Source organism: Salvelinus alpinus, chromosome 2, assembly GCF_045679555.1.
Source record: "Salvelinus alpinus chromosome 2, SLU_Salpinus.1, whole genome shotgun sequence".
NCBI lineage: Eukaryota > Metazoa > Chordata > Actinopteri > Salmoniformes > Salmonidae > Salvelinus > Salvelinus alpinus.
In genome coordinates this window covers 129,330,371-129,355,854 of record NC_092087.1, presented here as the reverse complement: position 1 = coordinate 129,355,854, position 25,484 = coordinate 129,330,371, and the positions used below count along the sequence as shown (strand labels likewise).

The following is a 25,484-nucleotide window of genomic DNA, read 5'->3' as shown; positions in this document are numbered from 1 at the left end:
TTTATTTCAAAGAATCCCTATGAAACCGATAAGTTTATTAGATAATGAAGTAATAAAGTTACTACCACGCATTCTTTAGTGAATTTCCAGGTAAATAGGTTAAATGAAGTAGAACCCAAACTTCAATAGACTATTCCCCATGTCCCTTATGCATCAGCTGGTGTAGGTTTAAGCTGATGTGTATAGTGTGCAGGGCCCCTACCATAGCACTGACGTCCGTCCCCAGTGAAACCAGTGGAACACTCGCAGGTGAACTGGATGCCTTCTCCGGGTCTGCAGGCGGCGTTGGTGTCGCAGCCGTGTCTGCCGGTGAAACATGGGTTCTGCTCTGGTGGGCCACCTGTCAATCAAAACAAACGTCCATTCTCTTGAGGGGCAGCAGTGGGTTCCGTGTTAGTGGGTGATGCCATCAATGCCTAGTTCAGGGTTAGTTCTGATGTTATAGCTAGAATTTAAGCAAAATAGTTGCAGTAAACATGGTAGGGACCAATTGGTTGGACAAACAGCAATTCAGTTATAGGCTACATGTAGTCCTTCAGTAAGGCTTTTGTGTGGCTGTTTTCAGATTATGGATTTTGTAAATCAAGGGATCAGGGGAGTTCTACTTTGGAGTTACTTCAGTCTTTGGATACTTCAGTCTGAAAAGCCACAGTATAGTACTAGAACCTGAAATGAATAGACTCCTAGTAACCCTCACGTTAGTTATTGTTGGAAATGGCTTACGCTGTGGAATATCTGAACAAGATGTCGTGACATCACACACACAAACACACAATGTCTCAGTTTTGAAGACACAGGCATGTAAGACACCTCTCCTGGCTGTTAGAAGGGACATGCAGACCGCTTATCAGACAGCTGCTTATTGGGGGGGGGGGGGGGGGGGCATGTTTGAAGTCCCTGCTCCTCCAGACCCCATTGCGTCCTCACAGGAAACTTGGCACAGATGTTACACTTTTGCCAATAAACTCCAGCTGAGTCAAGTTTGCTTGCATAACCTACCCCCGGCCCCCTGACCGCCACCCCATCCCCTATGTACCTTCACCCCTCTCCCGGTGCCTTCCTCTTGCCCTCCCCCACTCTCCCCCTTCTTCTTACACCTCCTACCTGCAGTAAATAACCTTGTGTGAACTGACGCACAGCCCCTTGTTTACCTTAGCCGTTAACCTTTACCCTGTCAAGGATTTGGGTGTCTTTGAAAGGCCAGCTGAGGAAATACAACAACACAAGGTTTTGGTTTACCTACAGATAATGTTACTCAACAGATAATTACTATTCTTTTGGCTCGACATTCCATACTGTGTATAGACAGGAATTCAAATGCTCTTGACGAGAAATGTATGTAATACGAGGGTCCATTGAGACAAGAAATGAGTGGTAACAACAACCCCCAGATGTCTAAAGAAGACACACGTATGAGTAGAGACAGAAGAATCTGTTGGGAAAATGTATACTGTTACAATCGCAGGTCCTGATCCTAGTCTCTTAGAACCAGCTGTCCTGTAAACACCAGCAAGAATCATTAGGAACCACCGGTGTCTTTGGTTTTCCCGTTTGACGTCAACACGTGTCATAATAATAATGTGATTCATAGATGCTACTGAATGCAAGTGCAACGAAAACGACAATGGAAAGGCTACAATTCTTCCAGTGAAGGCATGTTTTGCATTTCCATTTCCATCCGCCACACCACACTCACACACAGCAGCATCCACCAGTCACAAAATAAGAATACACTTTCATACGCTCCCCATTACACACATTTGACCAATCAACCTTCTTTACATCTTCAGCATTGGAATCACTACAAAAATGTTGTATGATCTCTTAAACACTATGTTAGGCCCTGCCTTGGAACTTCAGCTTTTCTGGAGACAGCTATTTTATCGTGGTCACTACATCCAATGGGTGTGGATGCACCTTTAGCACAAAGTTCTGCAGCATTACAAAAATATAATCAATACACGTGGGTGATATACAGTAGTTTCTGTACTGTTTGTAAACACCCTGGTAGCTTGATTAATAACCTGAAGCAGATTACAGGCATTGGTTACAGTAAGCAGTTTCTTCTTGAGTGGACAACTTGATGAAAACCGATATTTTTTAGGTCACCCGGGAAAATAGACCTCTCTGTTAACATCATATACGCTATCAAGCATTGCACACATATTATCCGGATAATGTTAGCACTTGGTGGCCAATAGCAGCACCCCAAAAGAAGAGGCTTTAGATGAGGCGGGTGAAACTGCAACCACAACACCAGAACAACTTTAGGCAAGACATCCTCTCTGAGCTTCACTGGAATTTGGCTCTGACTTTTTCCACATTTTGTTACGTTACCCCTCGTAAAAATCACTCATCAATCGACACACAATACCACATAATGTCAAAGCAAAAACATGTTGATAGATTTCTTTGCAAATGTATTTAAAAAAATGAAATATTACATTTACATAAGTATTCAGACCCTTTACTCAGTACTTTGTTGAAGCACCTTTGGCAGCGATTACAGCCTTGAGTCTTCTTGGGTATGGCGCTACAAGCTTGGCACACCTATATTTGGGGAGTTTCTGCCATGCTATTTTCAGGTCTCCAGAGATATTCGATCAGGTTCAAGTCCGGACTCTGGCTGGGCCACTCAAAGACATTCAGAGACTTGTCCTGAAGCCACTCCTGCATTGTCTTGGCTGCGTGCTTAGGATCGTTGTCCTGTTGGAAGGTGAACATTTGTCCCAGTCTGAGGTCCTGAGTGCTTGGAGCAGGTTTTCATCAAGGATCTCTCTGTACTTTGATCCGTTCATCTTTCCCTCGATCCTGACTAGTTTCCCAGTCCCTACCACTGAAAAACATCCCCACAGCATGATGCTGCCACCACAGTGCTTCACCGTAGGGATGGTGCCAGGTTTCCTCCAGGCGTGATGCTTGGCATTCAGGTCAAAGAGTTCAATCTTGGTTTCATCAGACCAGAGAATCTTGTTTCTCATGGTCTGAGAGTCCTTTAGGTGCCTTTTGGCAAACTCCAAGCGGGCTGTCATGTGCCTTTTACTGAGAAGTGGCTTCCATCTGCCCAATCTACCATAAAGGTCTGATTGGTGGAGTGCTGCAGAGATGGTTGTCATTCTGGAAGGTTCTCCCATCTCCACAGAGGAACTCTGGAGCTCTGACAGAGTGACTTTCGGGTTCTTGGTCACCTCCCTTACAAGGCCCTTCTCCCCTGATTGCTCAGTTTGGCCGGGCGGCCAGCTCTAGGAAGAATCTTGGTGGTTCCAGGCTTCTTCCATTTAAGAATGATGTAGGCCACTGTGTTCTTGGGGACCTTCAATGCTGCAGAAATGTTTTGCTACCCTTCCCCAGATCTGTGCCTTGACACAATCCGGTCTTGGAGCTCTACGGACAATTCCTTCAACCTCATGGCTTGGTTTTTGCCCTGACATGCACTGTCAACTGTGGGATCTTATATAGACAGTTGTGTGCCTTTCCAAACCATATCCAATCTCAAGGATGATCAATGGAAACATAATGCACCTGAGCTTAATTTTGAGTCTCATAGCAAAGGGTCTGAATACTTATGTAAATAAAGTATTTCTGTTTCTTTGTTTTAATACATTTACAAACATTTCTAAACTTGTTTTCACTTTGTCATTATTGGGTATTGTATGTAGATTGATGAGGAAAACATGTCAATCTCTTTTAGAATAAGGCTGTAACATAACAAAATGTGGGAAAAGGGTAGGGGTCTGAATACTTTCCGAATGCACTGTATACAGAGACACCTCCCCTATATGTATTCATGTCTGTCCTATGGATATTAATATCCCTGTATTGCTGCTGCTGTGTTGACAAATGAATTAACTAAGTGAGTCTAAGTGATGGCTAATATACACTATATAAACAAAAGTATGTGGACACTCCTTCAAATTAGTGGATTTGGGTATTTCAGCCACACCAGACTTTCAACTTGGCATAGTCAAAGGATACCACCTTGTTCGTCAAATTTCTGCCCTGCTAGAGCTGCCCCGGTCAACTGTAAGTGCTGTTATTGTGAAGTGGAAACGTCAAGAAGCAACACCGGCTCAGTTGTGAAGTGGTAAGCCACACAAGCTCACAGAATGGGACTGCCAAGTGCTGAAGTATGCAGCGCATTAAAATTGTCTGTACTCGGTTGCAACACTCACTACCAAGTTCCAAACTGCCTCTGGAAGCAACGTCAGCACAAGAACTGTTTGTCGGGAGCTTCATGAAATGGGTTTCCATGGCCGAACAGCCACACACAAGCCTAAGATCGCGCAATGCCAAGCGTCGGCTGGAGTGGTGTAAAGCCTGCCGCCATTGGACTCTGGAGCAGTGGAAATGCTTTCTCTGGAGTGATTAGTCATGCTTCACCATCTGGCAGTCCGACGGACAAATCTGTATTCGGCGGATGTCAGGAGAAGGAGAACGCTACCTGCCTGAATGCATAGTGCCAACTTTAAAGTTTTCTGGAGGAGGAATAATGGTCTGGGGCTGTTTTTCATGGTTTGGGCTAGGCCCCTTAGTTCCAGTGAAGTGAACTATTAACGCTACAGCACACAATGACCTTCTAGATGATTCTGTGCTTCCAACTTTGTGGCAACAGTTTGGGTAAGGGCCTTTCCTGTTTCAGCATGACAATACCCTTGTGGACAAAGCGAGGTCCATACAGAAATGGTTTGTCGAGATCGGTGTGGAATAACTTGACTGGCCTGCACAAAGCCCTGACCTCAACCCCATTTGGGATGAATTGGAACGCCAACTGTGAACCAGACCTATTCGGCCAACATCAGAGCCCGACCTAACTAATGCTCTTGTGGCTGAATGGAAGCAAGTCCCTGCACCAATGTTCCAACATCTAGTGGAAAGCCTTCCCAGAACAGTGGAGGCTGCTAAAACAGCAAAGGTGGGACCAACTCCATATTAATGCCCACGATTTTGGAATGGGATGTTCGACGAGCAGGTGTCCAGATACTTTTGGTCATGTAGTGTATGAATGCTACCTGAGATTAGCAGGTTATTGATTTCACAAATCATATTTCTTAGGCTGCATGTAGTAATATGGACTATTTATTGCCCTTTCCTGTGTAGCTTATTAGAGATAGACATAATATGGGAAACCACAAACAAAGCATGCCGTCAATCAGGATGCAGGGGTTAGGCTATGAACCCATCTGCTTGGTTCTCTCACCCCTTCCAGGCTTTTGGGTGGGAGAACAATGAGCCTGTGGTTACAGATGTACGCAATGTCCCCACGCTCTCTGGCAGCTTTCATAGCTGGGATCAGTTTCAGAGTAGTCCTCGTTGAGGAAGATGTTGGTTCCTCTCCATAACAACCACCTTGTCTTTGTACCTCAGGAACTTTACCACTATTGACCTGGGTCTGTCACCTGGGCCAGAGGTAGGTTTTCCAATCCTGTGGGCACACTCCACCTCAATCTTCTTCTGATCTATCTGCAGCTTGTCATCGATTATTTTTCTCACTTTCTCCTCAGACTCCGTTCAGGTCTTGTGTGGAGACTGGGATTTCATCCACAACAATGTTATTTTGCCTTGATTGTCCTTCTTGGTACTCCTGTTTGCCTGTCATTACTAACATCGATCATACAAATCAATTTTTTCAAATCCACACAGGGCTTCCACCATCATTTAAATTTAAGCATCATGTGTCGGTCTTACAGCCACATCCAGCCAAACATAGAGGATAAGCCATACAGTATTTATTTTTTTACATTTATTTAACCAGGTAAGCTAGTTGAGAACAAGTTCTCATTTACAACTGCGACCTGGCCAAGATAAAGCAAAGCAGTGCGACACAATCAACAACACAGAGTTACACATGGAATAAACAAACATACAGTCAATAACACAATAGAAAAAAAGAAAGTCTATATACAGTAGTCTATAGACAGTGTGTGCAAATGGCGTGAGGTGGTAAGGCAATAAATAGGCCAAAGTAGCGAAGTAATTACAATTTATTAGATTAACACTGGAGTGATAAATGAGCAGATGGTGATGTGCAAGTAGAGATACTGGTACAAAAGAGCAGAAAAGTAAATAAAAACAATATGGGGATGAGGTAGGTAGATTGGGTGGGCTATTAACAGATGGACTATGTACATCTGCAGCGATCGGTAGATGCTCAGATAGCTGATGTTTAAAGTTAGTGAGGGAAATATAAGTCTCCAGCTTCAGCGATTTTTGCAATTCGTTCCGGTCACTGGCAGCAGAGAACTGGAAGCAAAAGCGGCCAAAGTAGGTGTTGGCTTTGGGGATGACCATTGAGATGGAGCTGTTGGCCGGGGTTGGGGTAGCCAGGAGGAAAGCATGGCCAGCCGTAGAGAAATGCTTATTGAAATGTTCGTTTATCATGGATTTATCGGTGGTGACCGTGTTACCTAGCCTCAGTGCAATGGGCAGCTGGGAGGAGGTGCTCTTGTTCTCCATGGACTTTACAGTGTCCCAGAACTTTTTGGAGTTAGAGCTACAGGATGCAAATTTCTGTTTGAAAAAGCTAGCCTTTGCTTTCCTGACTGACTGCGTGTATTGGTTCCTGACTTCCCTGGACAGTTGCATATCGCAAGGACTATTCGATGCTATTGCAGTCCGCCACAGGATGTTTTTGTGCTGGTCAAGGGCAGTCAGGTCTGGAGTGAACCAACGGCTATATCTGTTTTTAGTTCTACATTTTTTGAAAGGGGCATGCTTATTTAAGATGGTGAGGAAATTACTTTTAAAGAACGACCAGGCATCCTCAACTGACGGGATGAGGTCAATATCCTTCCAGGATACCCGGGCCAGGTCGATTAGAAGTGTTTTAGGGAGCGTTTGACAGTGATGAGGGGTGGTCGTATGACCGCGGACCCATAGCGGATGCAGGCAATGAGGCAGTGATCGCTGAGATCCTGATTGAAAACAGCAGAGGTGTAGTTGGAGGGCAAGTTGGTCAGGATAATATCTATGAGGGTGCCCATGTTTACAGATTTAGGGTTGTACCTGGTGAGTTCCTTGATGATTTATGTAGCGGGAAATTTAGCAGAAAGGTAGCAGAACATTAGCACAACTTTAGCTGATGATTATCAGTATCTACATGATAGGCTACACTCACTGAGGATGGGCCCAATCCTGTTAGCAGAGGGTTACCAGAACATTGGCAGAATATCAACAGAAGGTTAACGGAACTAGCAGAACATTTGCTGAACATTAGAAGAACGTGAACACAACTAGCAGAACATAAGCACAAGGTTAGCATAACATTATAGGAGAACATGAACAAAGATTAGCAGTAACACAAGGGGTTCTACTCACTGTGGATGGAGCCGATCTTGTTGCTCATAGCGTAGCGGATCAGCTGGTTGCCCGAGTCGTACATGACGAAGATCTGGTCGACGCTGAGCTGCTGGGTAGACTGCACGGCCCTGACCTCCTCGTCATTGGGACAGCTCTGGTAGGTGATGGTCTGACGCCACTGGTAGGTCTTGGTCTGGACACTGCCATCCGGTAGGCTCACGGTGTAGTCGCGGTTGGAGGAGGAGGTGATCACTGAAGAGAATATGGAAAATGGAGTGTTACTACATTGAACGTCCATATACAGTTGGTATCATAAGTATTCACCACCCTTGTTTTTTTTCACATTTTGTTGCGTTACAAAGTGGGATTTTTGTCATTGATCTAGACAAAACAGTCCATAATGTCAAAGTGAAAAGAAAATGTAACACATTTTTTCTAATTAATACTAGAACTAGAGTATAGTTGTTGCAGAAGAATTCACCTCTTTTGTTTAGCCAAGCCTAAATTAGTTCAGGAGTCAAATGTGGCTTAACAAATCACATTGTATGAAATAATACGGGTTGACATTAATATTTTATGACTACCCCTTCCTCTACATACAATATCTGTAAGGTCCCTCAGTCAAGTGCTGAATTTCAAGCACAGATTCAACTACAAAGACCAGAGAGCTTTTCCAAAGCCTTATAAAGAAGGGCAGTGTTGGTAGATTGGTAACAATAACAAGTCAGACATTGAATATCTCTTTAAGCATGGCCTAGTAATAAGCATGCTGTGGATGATGTACTGAACCACCCAGACACACCAAAGGTACAGTCATCCTTCTGAACTGAGCTGCAGGACAGGAAGGAAACTACGCCATTGGTGATTGGTGATTTTAAATGGCTGTGATTGGAGAAAACTGAGGATGCAGCAACAACATTGTAGTGACTCCACAATAATGACTTAAATTAACAATACAAATGTGCAAAATAAATACAGAATAGTCCAAAACATGTATCCTGTATGCAACCAGGCAATAACATACTACTGCAATAAAAGCATGCAAAGGAATATACTTTTTGGCCTAAATGGAAAGTCTTATGTTTGGTGCCAATCCAACACAACACATCACTGAGTAATTGCCTCCTTATTGTCAAGCATAGTGGTGGCTGCATCATGGTATGGGTATTCTTGAGGCAAAGACTGGGGAGTTTTCAGGATAAATAGAAACGGGATGGAGCTAATAACAGGCAAAATCCTAGAGGAAAACCTGGTTCATTCTGCTTTCCAACAAACACTGAGAGAGGAATTCACCTTTCAGCAGGACAACAACCTAAAACACAAGGCAAAATCTACACTGGAGTTGCTTACCAAGATACAGTTTTGACTGAAATTTGCTTGAAAATCTATGGCAAGACTTAAATATTTCTGTCTAGCCATGATCCCCAACACCTTGACAGAGCTTGAATAAAAAAAAATATAATAAATGGGCAAATATTGCACAATCCAGGTGTGCCGAGTTCTTAGAGACGTTATCCAAGAAGACTCACAGCTGTAATTGCTGCCAAAAGTGTTTCCAAGACAATGTGTTTCATGAAAAGAATAGGAAAGACTACTATCTGGTCGCACGTAAGAGCACTTTGACTAATAACAACATTGGGACTAATGCTGACCTTTCTTATGTGATTAGATGTACTACAAACTGTGACAGTGTCGAGTTTCAGGATTGGGGTCAATTCCATTTAAATTCAGGAGATCAAAATCATTTTAGTTGACTTCCTGAATTGACTCAATTGAAATGGAATAGACCCCAAGTCTGCATTCCAAGTTATATTGGTTGTGGTCGTGACTTACGGTTGCTGCCATACTGGTAGATCTCCTTGTAGGGGTCGATCTGGACAGTGGAGCCGCGTGGGACCTCAGGGAGACGGCCCTCCAGCTCGGTGCTCACCACCAGGTGGTCGTGCTCGTCGATGCCCTTGAACTCCTGCTTGATGGTCAGCCTCTCGTTGCCCGGTAAGAAGGTCACCTCGGCCTGCCTGGAGAACACACCACCTGGAGGGGGAGAATGGGGGTTGAGGGTGAAGGTGGGGTTGCGGGTGTTTGTGTGCGTGTGTGTGTGTGAGCAGAGATGGGGGTGGGAGAAGGGAAGAGAGAGACAACCAATACTCATAGGTTCTCTTCAGCTCCTGAGCACAAATCTAGGATCATCTTGCCTTGCCCAAAAGTTAACCTCAACCATTATGTGATGAAACACAAAACCTAGCCGTACCTAAGATCCCCACCCATCAGCTCCTGAGCACAAATCTAGGATCATCTTGCCTTGCCCAAAAGTTAACCTCAACCATTATGTGATGAAACACAAAACCTAGCCGTACCTAAGATCCCCACCCATACCCTTGAGTGTATCCCCCTACTTTTAGTTCTCCCTGGAGCCAATAACATTACACATCAAAGGGGAATATTTTGAAAGAAGTGAAGCCAGCTGGAAGCAATGAGCTTGAGCAACATTTTGAGGCCGAAAAGTAGAAAGATTGACCAAAAACGGGAACACAGAACAAATTCCCCATCATTTTCCTCATCATCGTTCTACCTACAAATCATGTCCAAGTGGAAGACTAAAGCGGAGTTCAACTTGTTGAGGAGAGTATCAAAAAGAGGAAGATAGTCCTGATCACTTGGCACAATTCACTCAAACATCCACGTATACCACTCAAAAGGCCAGTAGAGAATCTACTTTCCCTGAGCAAAGAGATTGGCAGTGTCCGAATACCCTTACTTGGGTTCTAAATAGTAGGCATTTTGGGTATGCAACAAAAATTGTTTTATAGTACATATGTGAAATGTCCAAATGTTGTATGCTTTAAATGCCAGGATGTCATACTCATTTCTGCTTTTAATCTAGTAGAATTCGCTTCATACTATTGAGGAATAGAATCGTCTATCGAGACCAACGTGTGTTTGACAACAGCTGATAATCAACCGAGGAGACGCGCCGTACCAAAATGAGCGAATGGCGGGAATCAACGCAATTGTGGATTAGATGACACATTCTCAGTATGAATGAGCCAGGTATGCTAATATTTGTTGTTTACTGCATTTGTTTTTACTAAACAGTACATTCTTACAGTACATTCTTACAATACACAGTATGCCATTTAGGTAAGTAGTAGGTGAGGCAGATTTTGGACATAGCCTCTGACTATAAAAAAAAAACTGTCATTCGAAGAGAGCAAATAAATCAAGCTAATCAAAGTGAACTTGAATAAATGTTGACCTAAGCAGCAATCCCACAGCGGTCATTCACACCTGTCTTTGAAGGACATCTCATTAGACCACAACAAAGCCCCAAGCCCCAGGTACCTTTGCTACAATGTAGGGAGAAGCTAAACCAAATGCTACCCAACACACATGAGAAAAGCCTAATGTATTCAAATCAACTGCTGCCTTTTTAATGACACTATGGCACTTTCTCAACTCGTTATGATTCGTTATGAATCAAGGAAGCGATGAATCACTTTTGTGATTCACCCAATGTCAGCTCTTACCTTAAAACAACTCTTAATGACACAACAATGTGCAAGATTGACACAATGTGCAAGATAATCGTCGAACAGCTCTTACCGATGATGCTGAAGCCGTTCTCATAGCCGGGCTGCTCCAGAGCGAAGGCCCAGCCGATGACCCCTCCCAGGGAGGACAGGGGCTGCAGGGAGGGTCCCAGGCCGGCCGGAATGGTACTGATGGCCACGTAAGCGCGCCCATCGTTGGCCACCACGTACGAGTGCAGGTCGTTGTTGGAAAAATCCAGCGCCGACGGCGAGTTGCCCACAAACACCCGGCCGTTCACTTTGCCGTTCATCCGCTGGGGCTTACCTGCGTGTGGAATGTGAGGAAACTAACTTAATTTGATTTTAATTAATGTAACTTTAAATGTAACTGATGTGTGACTGTGTGTCAAGCATTATCAGGTTTTCAATTCTTTATAAAATATTGAATCATTCTTATACTTTATATCACATATTTCATTAATTAAGGTAGCAGGCTAGCCCTAACCCTTATTACACAAATACTGTATGTACTTTGGGTATGGGGTTACTCCTACCTTCAGCCACACAGTTCTTGCCATTGCCATAGAAACCAGGCCTACAGTGGCAGCAGTAGCCATTGGTGTAGTCCTTACAGTCAGCGAAGGACGAGCACTTCTGCCTGTTACTGGCGCATGTCTCCGAATTGTACGCAAACACTGCCAAAAAGAAGACAAACCACATTCTTAGAAAAAATACAATTTTAGAAAAAAAAGCTGCTATCTAGAACATAAAAGGGTTATCCGGCTGTCCCCATAGGGGAAACCTTTGAAGAACCCTACATCGAACCCAAAAGGGTTCTACTGGGAACCAAAAAGAGTTCCATCTAGAATCAATAACGATTATCCAATGGGGACAGTCAAAGAACCCTTTTTTTCTAAGAGTGTAATTTCATAGGCCGGTTAAACAAAGCAGCATGGCTCAAAACAAAGAAGCTCAAAACAAACCAGCACGCCTTGCCCTAACTGCACACGGATAACTAACATCAACAACATGCATGATAGTCTTTCACGTTTGTACGCAAAAAGAAGACAAAACCACATTCCGTTTGTTTTTATGCGTTGTTTGTAACTTATTTTTTAACTTATTTTGTACATAATGTTGTTGTTACCGTCTCTTATGACCGAAAATAACTTCTGGACATCAGAACTGGGATTACTCACCACGAACTGGAAGAAGCTTTTTCCTTTAACGAGTCAGACGAGAAAGATATTTTGTTCTCCTGGGAACAGGCCCAGATCCCCGTCATTTGCGCGTAGAAAAAAACGGAGGAAAAGAGGAAGCAGATCGGGCTTGTAACGGTGGTCCTCCTCCTCTTCAACCGAAAAGGAGGAGTATTGAGGGAACCAAGGCGCAGCGGGTTGTGAACACATAATATTTATTAAAGACAAGACGAAAACACGAACTTCACTATAAACTAACAAAACAACAAACGGAGTAGACAGACCTGAACGACGAACTTACATTAAACACGAGAACGCACGAACAGGGAAAATAGCCTACACATAAAATGACGATGTACAACACAAACCGAACAGTCCCGTATGGTGCGACAAACACTGACACAGGAGACAACCACCCACAACGAACACTGTGAAACAACCTACCTAAATATGACTCTCAATTAGAGGAACGCCAAACACCTGCCTCTAATTGAGAGCCATACCAGGCAACCCTTAAACCAACATAGAAACAGACAACATAGAATGCCCACCCAAACTCACGTCCTGACCAACTAACACATACAACAAACTAACAGAAATAGGTCAGGAACGTGACAGGGCTGCCTTTTGAGAATCCGTAGGCGAGCGAGTAAACTCCCACTGCCATCAATTCTACTTGCTAACATGCAATAATTGGAAAATAAAATTGATGACCTACGATTATGATTGTCCGACCAACGGGACATTAAGAACTGTAACATCTTCTGTTTCACCGAGTCGTGGCTGAACGACAACACAAATAATATAGAGCTGGAGGGATTTTCAAAGCACCGGCAGAACAGAGACGCTACGTCTGGTAAGACGAGGGGTGGGAGTGTGTGTCTTTTTGTCAATAACAGCTGGTGCGCGATGTCTAATATTAAAGAAGTCTCGAGGTATTGCTGGCATGAGGTAGAGTACCTTATGATAAGCTGTAGACCACACTATCTATCAAGAGAGTTCTCAACTATATTATTCGTAGCTGTCTATTTACCACCACAGACCGAAGCTGGCACTAAGACCCCACTCAACCAACTCTATAAGGCCATAAGCAAAGAAGAAAATGCTCACCCAGAAGCAGTGCTCCTAGTGGCCGGGGACTTTAATGCATGCAAACTTAAATCCGTTTTACCAAATTTCTAGCAGCATGTCACATGTGCAACCAGAGGGAAAAAAACTCTAGACCACCTTTACTCCACACACAGAGATGCATACAAAGCTCTCCCCCACCCTCCATTTGGCAAATCTAACCATAATTCTATCCTCCTGAATCCTGCTTACAAGCAAAAACTAAAGCAGGAAGTACCAGTGACTCGCGCAATGCGGAAGTGGTCAGATGACGTGGATGCTACGCATACAGGACTGTTTTGCTAGCACAGACTGGAATATGTTCCGGTATTCTTCCGATGGCATTGAGGAGTACACCACATTAATCACTGGCTTCATCAATAAGTGCATCGATGACGTCATCCCCACAGTGACTGTACATACATACCCCAACCAGATGCCATGGATTACAGGCAACATCAGCACTGAGCTAAAGGGTAGAGCTGCCGCTTTCAAGGAGCGGGACTCTAACCCGGAAGCTTATAAAAGATCCCGCTATGCCCTCCGACGAACCATCAAACAGGCAAAGAGTAAATACAGGACTAAGATCGAATCGTACTACACCGGCTCCAACCCTCATCGGATGTGGCAGGGCTCGCAAACTATTACAGACTACAAAGGAAGCACAGCTGAGAGCTAACCAGTGACAGGAGCCTACCAGACGAGCTAAATAACTTATGCTCGCTTTGAAGCAAGTATCACTGAAACATGCATGAGAGCATCAGCTGTTCCGGACGACTGTGATCACGCTCTCCGCAGCCGATGTGAGTAAGACCTTTAAACAGGTCAACATGCTCCAGATACTCAACTAGTCTAAAGAAGGCCAGTTTAAATGCTTCTTTAATCAGAACAACTGTTTTCAGCTGTGCTAACATAATTGCAAAAGGGTTTTCTGATCAATGATCAATTAGCCTTTTAAAATGATAAACTTGGATTAGCTAACACAACATGCCAATGGAACACAGAGTGATGTTTGCTTATAAGTGGCCAATGTACGCCTATGTAGATATTCCATAACAAATCTGCCGTTTCCAGCTACAATAGTAATTTACAACATTAACAATGTCTACACTGTATGTCTGATCAATTTGATGTTATTTGAATGTACAAAAAAATTGCTTCTCTTTCAAAAACAAGGAAATTTCTAAGTGACCCCAAACTTTTGAACGGAAGTGTATATAATAGGTGGTGTCAGAGGAAAGCCCATAAAATTGTCAGAGACTCCAGTTACCAAAGTCATACTGTTTTATCTGCTACCGCACGGCAAGCGGTACCGGAGTGCCAAGTCTAGGACCAAAAGGCTCCTTAACAGCTTCTACCCCCAAGCCATAAGACTGCTGAACAATTAATCAAATGGCCACTGGAATATTACAACGACCGCCCCCCCCCTCCATTGGTTTTATACACTGCTGCTACTCCCTGTTCATTATCTATGCATAGTCACTTCACCCCTACCTACCTACATGTACAAATTACCTCTAACACTGACTCGGTATTGGTACCCCCTGTATATAGCCTCGTTATTGTGTTACTTTTAATTACTTTTTAGTTTATTTGGTAAATATTTTCTTAACTCTTCTTGAACTGCACTGTTGGTTAAGGGCTTGTAAGTAAGCATTTTACGGTAAGGTCTACACTTGTTGTATTTGGCGCATGTGACAAATAAAGTTTTATTTGATTTGGTTGAGGAGAAATTGGCTTCTTCTCTTCTAGTCTTTTTAAGAAACGTGTGTGTTGAAAATGCCGAACTAATTGTATAATCTATTTACATACACTACAAACGGAAATACCTTATTTACACAAGTATTCAGACCCTTTGCTATGAGACTCGAAATTGTGCTCAGGTGCATCCTGTTTCTGTTGATCATCCTGGAGATGTTTCTACAACTTGGTTGGAGTCCACCTGTGGTAAATTCAATTGATGGGACGTGATTTGGAAAGACACACACCTGTCTATATAAGGTCCCACAGTTGACAGTGCATGTCAAGAGCAAAAACCAAGCCATGAGGTCAATGGAATTGTCCGTAGAGCTCCAAGAAATCAAATCAAATTTTATTTGTCACATACACATGGTTAGCAGATGTTAATGCGAGTGTAGCGAAATGCTTGTGCTTCTAGTTCCGACAATGCAGTAATAACCAATGAGTAATCTAACCTAACAACTACCTTATACACACAAGTGTAAAGGGATGAAGAATATGTACATAAAGATATATGAATGTGATGGTACAGAACAGCATAGGCAAGATGCAGTAGATGGTATCGAGTACAGTATATACATATGAGATGAGTAATGTAGGGTATGTAAACATATAAAAGTGGCATTGTTTAAAGTGGCTAGTGATACATGTATTACATAAAGATGGCAAGATGCAGTAGATGGTATAGAGTACAGTATATACATATGAGATGAGTAATGTAGGGTATGTAAACATTATATTAAGTGGCATTGTTTAAAGTGGCTAGTGATACATTTTTTACATCAATTTTTCCATTATTAAAGTGGCTGGAGTTGAGACAGTATGTTGGCCCTGATGGCCTTGAGATAGAAGCTGTTTTTCAGTCTCTCGGTCCCTGCTTTGATGCACCTGTACTGACCTTGCCTTCTGGATGATAGCGGGGTGAACAGGCAGTGGCTCGGGTGCTTGTCCTTGATGATCTTTATGGCCTTCCTGTGACATCGGGTGGTGTAGGTGTCCTGGAGGGCAGGTAGTTTGCCCCCGGTGATGCGTTGTGCAGACCTCACTACCCTCTGGAGAGCCTTACGGTTGTGGGCGGAGCAGTTGCCGTACCAGGCGGTGATACAGCCCGACAGGATGCTCTCGATTGTGCATCTGTAAAAGTTTGTGAGTGCTTTTGGTGACAAGCCAAATTTCTTCAGCCTCCTGAGGTTGAAAAGGTGCTGCTGCGCCTTCTTCACCATGCTGCCTGTGTGGGTGGACCAATTCAGTTTGTCCGTGATGTGTACGCCGAGGAACTTAAAACTTACTACCCTCTCCACTACTGTCCCGTCGATGTGGATAGGGGGGTGCTCCATCTGCTGTTTCCTGAAGTCTATGATCATCTCCTTTCTTTTCTTGACGTTGAGTTTGAGGTTATTTTCCTGACATCACACTCTGAGGGCCCTCACCTCCTCCCTGTAGGCCGTCTCGTCGTTGTTGGTAATCAAGCCTACCACTGTAGTGTTGTCTGCAAACTTGATGATTGAGTTGGAGGCGTGTATGGCCACGCAGTCGTGGGTGAACAGGGAGTACAGGAGAGGGCTCAGAACGCACCCTTGTGGGGCCCCAGTGTTGAGGATCAGCGGGGTGGAGATGTTGTTACCTACCCTCACCACCTGGGGGCGGCCCGTCAAGAAGTCCAGTACCCAGTTGCACAGGGCGGGGTCGAGACCCAGGGTCTCGAGCTTGATGACGAGTTTGGAGGGTACTATGGTGTTAAATGCTGAGCTGTAGTCGATGAACAGCAGTCTCACATAGGTATTCCTCTTGTCCAGATGGGTTAGGGAAGTGTGCAGTGTGGTTGCGATTGCGTCGTCTGTGGACCTGTTGGGGCGGTAAGCAAATTGGAGTGGGTCTAGGGTGTCAGGTAGGGTGGAGGTGATATGGTCCTTGACTAGTCTCTCAAAGCACTTCATGATGACGGAAGTGAGTGCTACGGGGCGGTAGTCGTTTAGCTCAGTTACCTTAGGTTTCTTGGGAACAGGAACAATGGTGGCCCTCTTGAAGCATGTGGGAACAGCAGACTGGGATAAGGGTTGATTGTAAGGCCTTGGTAAGGGAGGTGACCAAGAACCCGATGGTCACTCTGACAGAGCTCCAGAGTTCCTCTGTGGAGATGGGAGAACCTTCCAGAATGGCAACCATCTCTGCAGCACTCCACCAATCAGGCCTTTATGGTAGAGTGGCCAGACGGAAGCCACTCCTCAGTAAAAGATACATGACAGACCACTTGGAGTTTGCCAAAAGACACCTAAAGGACTTTCAGACCATGCAAAACAAGATTCTCTGGTCTGATGAAACCAAGATTGAACTCTTTGGCCTGAATGCCAAGTGTCACGTCTGAAGGAAACCTGGCACCATCCCTACTACGAAGCATGGTGGTGGCAGCATCATGCTGTGGGGATGTTTTTTAGCGGCAGGGACTGGGAGACTAGTCAGGATCGAGGGAAAGATGAACGGAGAAAAGTACAGAAAGATCCTTGATGAAAACCTGCTCCAGAGTGTTCAGGAACTCAAACTGGGGCGAAGGTTCACCTTCCAACAAGACAATGACCCTAAGCACACAGCCAAGACAATGCAGGAGTGGCTTCGGGACAAGTCTCTGAATGTCCTTGAATGAACATCTCTGGAGAGACCGGAAAATAGCTGTGCAGAGACGCTCCCCATCCAACCTGACAGAGCTTGAGAGGATCTGCAGAGAAGAATGGGAGAAACTCCCCAAATACAGGTGTGCCAAGTTTGTAGCATCATACCCAAGAAGAGTTGAGTCTGTAATCGCTGTCAAAGGTGCTTCAACAAAGTACTGAGTAAAGGTTCTGAATACTTATGTAAACGTGATATTTCCGTGTTTTATTCTAAATAAATTTGCAAAAATTTCTATAAACCTGTTTTTGCTTAGTCATTATGGGGTATTGTGTGTAGATTGATGAGGGAACAAAAATGATTTAATACATTTTAGAACAAGGCAAAATATGCAAAAAGTCAAGGGGTCTGAATACTTTCCGAATGCACTGTACATACCCCACCAGACACGCCACTATGGGTTTCTTCACGGTACCCAAACCAAAAACAGATTTAATGCATCGGTCTCTGCCTCCAGAGGTTACTCAGGCAAAAAGCAAGTTTAGCTTTAAAAAATAGATATATATATTTTATCACAGTGCCTCTCCTCTTTCTAAACATCTAATTTAACTTTACTGTATGAATATGAATATGAATAGTGTGTAAATAGTATTTTTGTTGTCTCTTGGTGTCTTTCCTATATATAACTTCTTCTTTTTTTAAGTTACATTTTTATTTATTTTATTTAATGTAATCTTATGTTGTTCTTGTCTAAAACTGTTCCGTACTTTGTCATGTATTTGTATGTTTTATGTGGACCCCAGGAAGAGTAGCTGCAGCATGTGCAGTAGCTAATGGGGATCCTAAAAAACTAAACTAAACTAATGTTTCTGTCATGGCAATCTTGACTAGGATTCTATTCCCGGTCACAATTTTCAGACACAGATTCAATTGTTGTTTCTTTCATGGCTTACCGTCAACATCAAGGTCATCATCTTCATCCACGACCACCACCTGTGGGGTTTGAGGCTCGTAGCGTGGTGGCTGCGGCTGGGCCGGCTGGACAGGCTCAAGGTATCTGGGCTGGATCGGCTCAGGGTATCTGGGCTCGATCGGGTCAAGGTAGCTGGGCTGGGTCGCCTCAGGGTAGCTGGGCTGGGTCGTCTCAGGGTAGCTGGGCTGGGTCGGCTCAGGGTAGCTGGGCTGGGGCGGCTCAGGGTAGCTGGGCTGGGGCGGCTCAGGGACAACAGGGTAACTGGGCTGGTACTGGACCGGGTGGACAGTTGGGGGCAGCTCCGGTTCAGGTGTCTCCTCTTCCTCCTCGTGCTCGTAGGGAGGGAATTCAATCTCCTGTTGTTCTCCAGTGTTTCTGGGTGGAAACTCTGGCACGGACTCCATCTGCCCACTTGCCACGCCCTCCTCTGGGGACAGGTTGGTGACCTGGCCTGGGGTGATGGAGGAGAAGATCGGGGAGGTGCCGATCTCGTACACCCACACACCACGCCTGCCTGAGTTGGTCTCCCTAGCGGAAGACAGATCATCATGAGACCTACCTCTATGAAGAAGCTTTGTGCATATGTCAGGTTATTGAAATCATTACATAATTACCATAATGCAATGTAACTATGCAAATACCAGGTCAAAACATAATGACAGAAACCTAACCAAGTTTTCTATGAACAACACTTACTACGCCTAAGTTCTTGGAGCATCTGGAAGCCCATTATAGAAATCCAATCAACCAACCAATCAACCAACCCAACGAACCCACCAACCAGCCCACCCACCAACCAATCAACTTACTCGGAGAGCTGTCTGACGGACGCCTCGTCGTCGGTGGCAATGCGGTAGTAGGGCCCCTGGCTGCTGCTCCAGCTGAACCAGGTCTGGACCAGGCCTTGGCTGAAGCCGGTGTGGACTGGCTCGCTCTGGCCCGCCACAGGCGTGGAGATGTACTGCAGCCCCTCCCTAGGGTAGAACAAGATGGCGTAGGAGGCGGACGCCATGGACGCCACCACCAGCTGGAAGGTGTTTCTCTACATGGTAAAAAGAAAAGATAGAAGAGGGAAACTGAGTCCTAGCACCCTATTACTACTTTAGTGCACTAACTTTGAGTTTGGCTTGGTAGAGTGAACTAAATATGTAACAAAAAAGTCTATGTAGCCCACCACAAAAACTGCAAACAGGTAACACAGTTGGAAGGATTATGTAACCATGAGTAACATCACTCTAATTATACTGTACCTCCATACCTGTAACTACATTGTACAGTGTATGTGTTTTAGGCAACTTCATATTAGGTGGATAGAAAATATGGTGTCAAATTATAATTTCAAGTGCTATCCATATCAATGTGGCATTAAAACAAGTTTATCAACTGTTCAATATATCCAATGACATATTTTAAAAGACACAAAATAAACATGACCCTATCTAGGCCATGCGATGAGGGTCCTCCTTACCTTTCTGTCCAGCCCATCTCCTCGACCAGGCACGCCGTGGGCCGCCATGTTCTCCCATGTGATGATTAAGGCGTGGGTGGGATTGATCTCGTCGTCCTGAGGGAATGCCTGGCTGATGTGGTCAGTGGTCCGGAGAAGCACGGAGGGCCTGCTGTCCTGTCGGTAGTACACCTTCCCCACTCCGTCGCTGTTGTCCAGATCTCCGAGGAAAGCCGCTATCATTCCGAAGCTGGCAGGCATCTTTCCCAGGTACTCAGACTCCACCTTAGGTTCTTCTACTGCCAGAAAGCCATTGGTGTTGATCTGGGATTGGATTATCGCAGATGTGTTATCATCAGCAAAGACATGGATGCAAATTTCTCTGCAGAATTTTCTGCAACTTCATATTTTTCTCATAACGCCAAAGTTAAATATAGCCTAGAGTTCAAATAGGTTTTTTGGATAATGATGTTTTTGAACCACAATGTGGTTGAGGTCACAATTGTCAATGTCCATGATACAATCGGAGATCCTGTCACTTTTTACCCCAAAACTGCTGGGAATAACCGGCTGTGGGGTTCAGAAAGTTCATTTTATCATGATGACTTCAACTAGAATTGAAATCTCAGGAATTTTGACAATGGTAAGCGATTGTAGCTATGCAAACATGCTCAAGAGAACCCTCTTCTGCTGCAAACTCGGTTAAGTAAATATCCAGATTTACAGCACGGTCAGGGTCCTCGTTAAAATAGTTGTAAATCTTAACATGCCATGACCCCTCCTTCACATTAGTTAAGGCCTCGTCCCCTCCCCGCAGGGAACATGGGGTATCTTGCTCCCCCTATTGTGAAAGATGTCTGAGGTTCCCCCTACTGATCTAGGAACAGTTCAAACTGGACAAGGCCTGACTGCTTTATTTATACGCTACATGACCAAAAGTATGTGTACACCTGATTGTTGAACATCTCATTCCAAAATCATAGGCATTAATATGGAGTTGGTCCCCCCTTTGCTGCTATAACAGCATCCACTCTTATGGGAAGGCTTACTACTAGATGTTGGAACATTGCTGCAGTTTCCAGTCAGTCACAAGAGCATTAGTGAGGTCGGGTACTGATATTGGGCGATTAGGCCTGGCTCACAGTCGGCATTCCAATTCATCTCAAAGGTGTTCGATGGGTTTGAGGTCAGGTCTCATTGCAGGCCAGTCAAGTTCTTCCACACCGATCTCGACAAACCATTTCTGTATGGACCTTGCTTTGTGCACGAGAGCATTGTCATGCTGAAACAGAAAAGTGTTACCACAAAGTTGGAAGCACAGAATCGTTTAGAATGCTGTGACATTCTAAACGTATGCCTTCACTGGAACTAAGGGGCCTAGCCCGATCCATGAAAAACAGCCCCAGACCATTATTCCTCCTCCACCAAACGTTACATTTTGGTGCCCTCGGGCAGGTAGCGTTCTTCTGGCATCCACCAAACTCAGATTCGTCCATTGGACTGCCAGATGGTGAAGCGTGATTCATTACTCCAGAGAACGCATCTCCACTGGTCCAGACTCCCAATGGAGGCGGGCTTTACACCAGTCCAGCCAAAGCTTGTCATTGCGCATGGTGATCTAAGGCTTGTGTGTGGCTGCTCGACCATGGAAACCCATTTCATGAAGTGTCCAACTAACAGTTATTGTGCTGACGTTGCTTCCAGAGGCAGTTTGGAAGTTGGTAGTGAGTGTTGCAACCGAAGACAATCGATTTTTACGCGCTATGCGCTTCATCACTCGACAGTCCCGCTCTGTGAGCTTGTGTGGCCTATCACTTCATTTCCACTTCACAATAACAGCACTTACAGTTGACCGGGTCAGCTCTGGCAGAGATTTTACGAACTGACTTGTGCCACGTTGAAAGTCACTGAGCTCTTCAGTAAGGACATTCTACTGCCGATGTTTGTCTATGGAGATTGCATTGCTCTGTGCTCGATTTTATACACCTGTCAGCAATGGGTGTGGCTGAAATAGCCAAATCCTCTAATTTGAAGAGTTGTCCACATACTTTTTTCCCACATTTTGATACGTTACAGCCTTATTCTAAAATATATTGAATAAAAACATTTCCTCATTTATCTACAAACAATACCCCTTAATGATGAAGCGAAAACAGATTTTTTGAAATTTTTGCAAACGTATGAAAAACGTAAAACAGAAATACCTTATTTACAAAAGGATTCAGACCCTTTGCTATGAGACTCGAAATTGAGCTCAGGTACATCCTGTTTCCATTGATCAACCTTGAGATGTTTCTACAACTTGATTGGAGTCCACCTCCAATCAAGTTCAATTAATTGAACGTGATTTGGAAAGGCACACACGTGTCTATATAAGGTCCCACAGTTGACAATACATGTCAGAGCAAAAACCAAGCCATGAGGTTGAAGGAATTGTCCGTAGAGCTCTGTGACAGGGTTGTGTCGAGGCACAGATCTGAGGAAGGGTACAAAAAATGTCTGCAGCATTGAAAGTCCAAGAACACAGTGGCCTCCATCATTCTTAAATGAAAGAAGTTTGGAACTACCAAGAGCTGCCCGCCTGACCAAACATCAGGGAAGAAGGGCCTTGGTCAGGGAGGTGACCAAGAACTCGATGGTCACTCTTAACAGAGCTCCAGAGTTCCTCTGTGGAGATGGGAGAAACTTTCAGAATGGCAACCATCTCTGCAGCACTCCACCAATCAGGCCTTTATGGTAGAGTGGCCAGATGGAAGTCACTCCTCAGTAAAAGACACATGACAGTCCACTTGGAGTTTGACAAAAGGCACCTAAAGGACTCTTAGACCATGAGAAACAAATTCTCTGGTCTGATGAAACCAAGATTGAACTCTTTGGCCTGAATGCCAAGTGTCACGTCTGAAGGAAACCTGGCACCATCCCTACTACGAAGCATGGTGGTGGCAGCATCATGTTGTGGGGATGTTTTTCAGCGGCAAGGACTGAGCAACTAGTCAGGATCGAGGGAAAGATGAACAGAGAAATGTACAGAGAGATCCTTGATGAAAAACTGCTCAAGAGCGCTCAGGACCTCAGACTGCGGCGAAGGTTCACCTTCCAACAGGACAACAACCCTAAGCACACAGCCAAGACAATGCAGGAGTGGCTTCGGAACAAGTCTCTGAATGTCCTTGAGTGGCCCAGCCAGAGCCCGTACTTGAACCCGATCAAACATCTCTGGAGAGACCTGTAAATAGCTGTGCAGCGACACTCCCCATCCAACCTGACAGAGCTTGAGCGGATCTGCAGAGAGGAATGGGAGAAACTCCCCAAATACAGGTGTGCCAAGCTTGTAGCAACATACCCAAGAAGACTCGAGGCTGTAAGGTGCTTCAACAAAGTACTGAGTAAAGGGTCTGAATACTTAAGTAAATGTGATATTTTAGTTGGTGTTTTTTTATACATTTGCAAAAAAAGGGGTCTAAATACGTTCTGAACGCACTGTAGTGTAGTCAAATTATAATAAAGAACAGAGAAGAAAAACTGGTATAAGGTCAGTGCTTGGGAATTTCCTCCTATACTGTGAAATATGGATATGAGTCATTGACCTATATTATATTGTGATACACTAAGTATAAACATTAGGAACACCTTCTTACTATTGATTTGTAGTGCAAAAACACTACAGTAAATACTGTAGTATTTATTGTCGTATACTTTAATATTTACAGTTAACTATAGTATATATTTTTTTTATATACTATAGTAATTAATGTTGTGTTTTTGCGGACTGTACTATACTGTAGTATTTACTGAAGTGTTTTTACGGACTGTAGTATACAGTAGTATTTACTGTTGTGTTTTTGCGGAAATTACTGTAATACAGTGCCTTCAGAAAATATTCACAACCCTTGACTTTTTACAGTTGTGTTACGACCTGTGTTTAAAATAGATTTTGTGTTACTGGCCTACCCACAATACTCCATAATGTCAAAGTGGAATTATGTTTTAATCGATTTTTACAAATTCATTAAAAATGATACCTGAAATATCTTGAGTCAATAAGTATTCAACCCCTTTGTTATAGCAAACCTAAATAAGTTCAGGAGTAAAAATGAACTTAACAAGTCACATAATAAATTGCATTGACTCACTGTGTAAAATAATACTGTTTAACATGATTTTTGAAAGACTACCTTATCTCTGTACCCCACACATACAATTATCTGTATGGTCCCTCAGTCGAGCAGTGAATTTCAAACACAGATTCAACCACAAAGACCAAGGAGGTTTTCCTATGCCTTGCAAAGAAGGGCACCTGTTGGTAGATGGGTAAAAAAAAAAGAAGCAAACACTGAATATCCCTTTAAGCATGGTGAAGTTATTAATTACACTTTGGCTGGTGTATCAATACACCCAGTCATAACAAAGATACAGGCGTTCTTCTTAACTCAGTTGCCGGTGGCGAAGGAAACTGCTCAGGGATTTCACCATATGTTGACTTTAAAACAGTTAGAGTTTAATGGCTGTGATAGGAGAAAACTGAGAATGGACCAACAACCATTGTACTGTAGTTGTTCCACAATACTAACCTAAATGACAGAGTGAAAAGGAAGCCTGTACACAATAAAAATATTCCAAAACAAGCATCCTGTTTCCAATAAGGCAAGTCTTTTGCAGTAAGACGGCAAAAACATTTATATCTTTATATCCTGAATTACGAAGCATTATGTTTGGGGCAAATCCAATACAACACATCACTGAGTACCACTCTTCATATTTTCAAGAATGGTGGTGGCTGCATCATGTTACGGGTACGCTTGTCATCTGCATTGACTAGGGATTTGTTTTGGGATAAAAATAAACAGAATAGAGCAAAGCAAAGGCAAAATCCTAGAGGAAAACCTGGTTCAGTCTGCTTTCCAACAGACTTCGCGAGACAAGTCCTCCTTTCAGCAGGGCAATAACCTAAAACACAAGGCCAAATCTACACTGGAGTTGCTTAAAAAGACAACAGTGAATGTTCCTGAGAGGCCTAGTTACAGTTTTGACTTAAATCAGTTTGAAAATATATGGTAAGACTTGATCATTGCTAGACAGCCATTTTCAACAACCAACTTGACAGAGCTTGAAGAATTTTGAAAAATAATGTGCAGCAAATATTGTACTATCCAGGTGTGCAATGCTCTTAGAGACTTACCCAGCAATATATATATTTTTTTAAATTTATTTTTTTACAAAAGTTTGATTTTTCTTCTACTTTGACATTACGGAGTATTTTGTGTAGATCGTTTTAATTCCACCTTGTAACACAACAAAATTTGGAAAAAGTCAATGGGTGTGAATACTTTCTGAGGGCACAGTATTTACTGTAGTGTTTTTGTTTTATTATCTTTGACATAGAAGTGGAGGCTTTCTCCTTCAGGAAACCTACTGGAGAAATACTAATCGAGCACAATTCCCATAACCTGTAGGTAAGACTGGGTTCTGAACGCAGAGTTCAGAGCTTCTGCTCTTTCCAATAACCTGTAGGAAACACAATATATGGTCTATACTTTATACTAGCTACCAGCCAACAAAGCAATAAGCCTCATGTGCGTTTGCTACAA

General features: G+C 43.7%; 1 protein-coding gene across 1 annotated transcript in view; it reads right to left on the bottom strand.

The window, feature by feature from the left end:
- LOC139568775 (nidogen-1-like) overlaps positions 1-25,484 on the bottom strand; it is a 72,137-nt gene that overhangs the window by 28,729 nt on the left and 17,924 nt on the right. Inside the window, exons 2-9 of the mRNA XM_071390855.1 lie at positions 19,918-20,220; positions 19,259-19,491; positions 18,430-18,977; positions 11,381-11,521; positions 10,900-11,151; positions 9,130-9,330; positions 7,315-7,548; positions 203-340 (exon numbers count right to left, since the gene is read on the bottom strand). Of these exons, the coding sequence (XP_071246956.1) occupies positions 203-340; positions 7,315-7,548; positions 9,130-9,330; positions 10,900-11,151; positions 11,381-11,521; positions 18,430-18,977; positions 19,259-19,491; positions 19,918-20,220 (2,050 nt within the window). The remainder of the gene's footprint in view (positions 1-202; positions 341-7,314; positions 7,549-9,129; positions 9,331-10,899; positions 11,152-11,380; positions 11,522-18,429; positions 18,978-19,258; positions 19,492-19,917; positions 20,221-25,484) is intronic.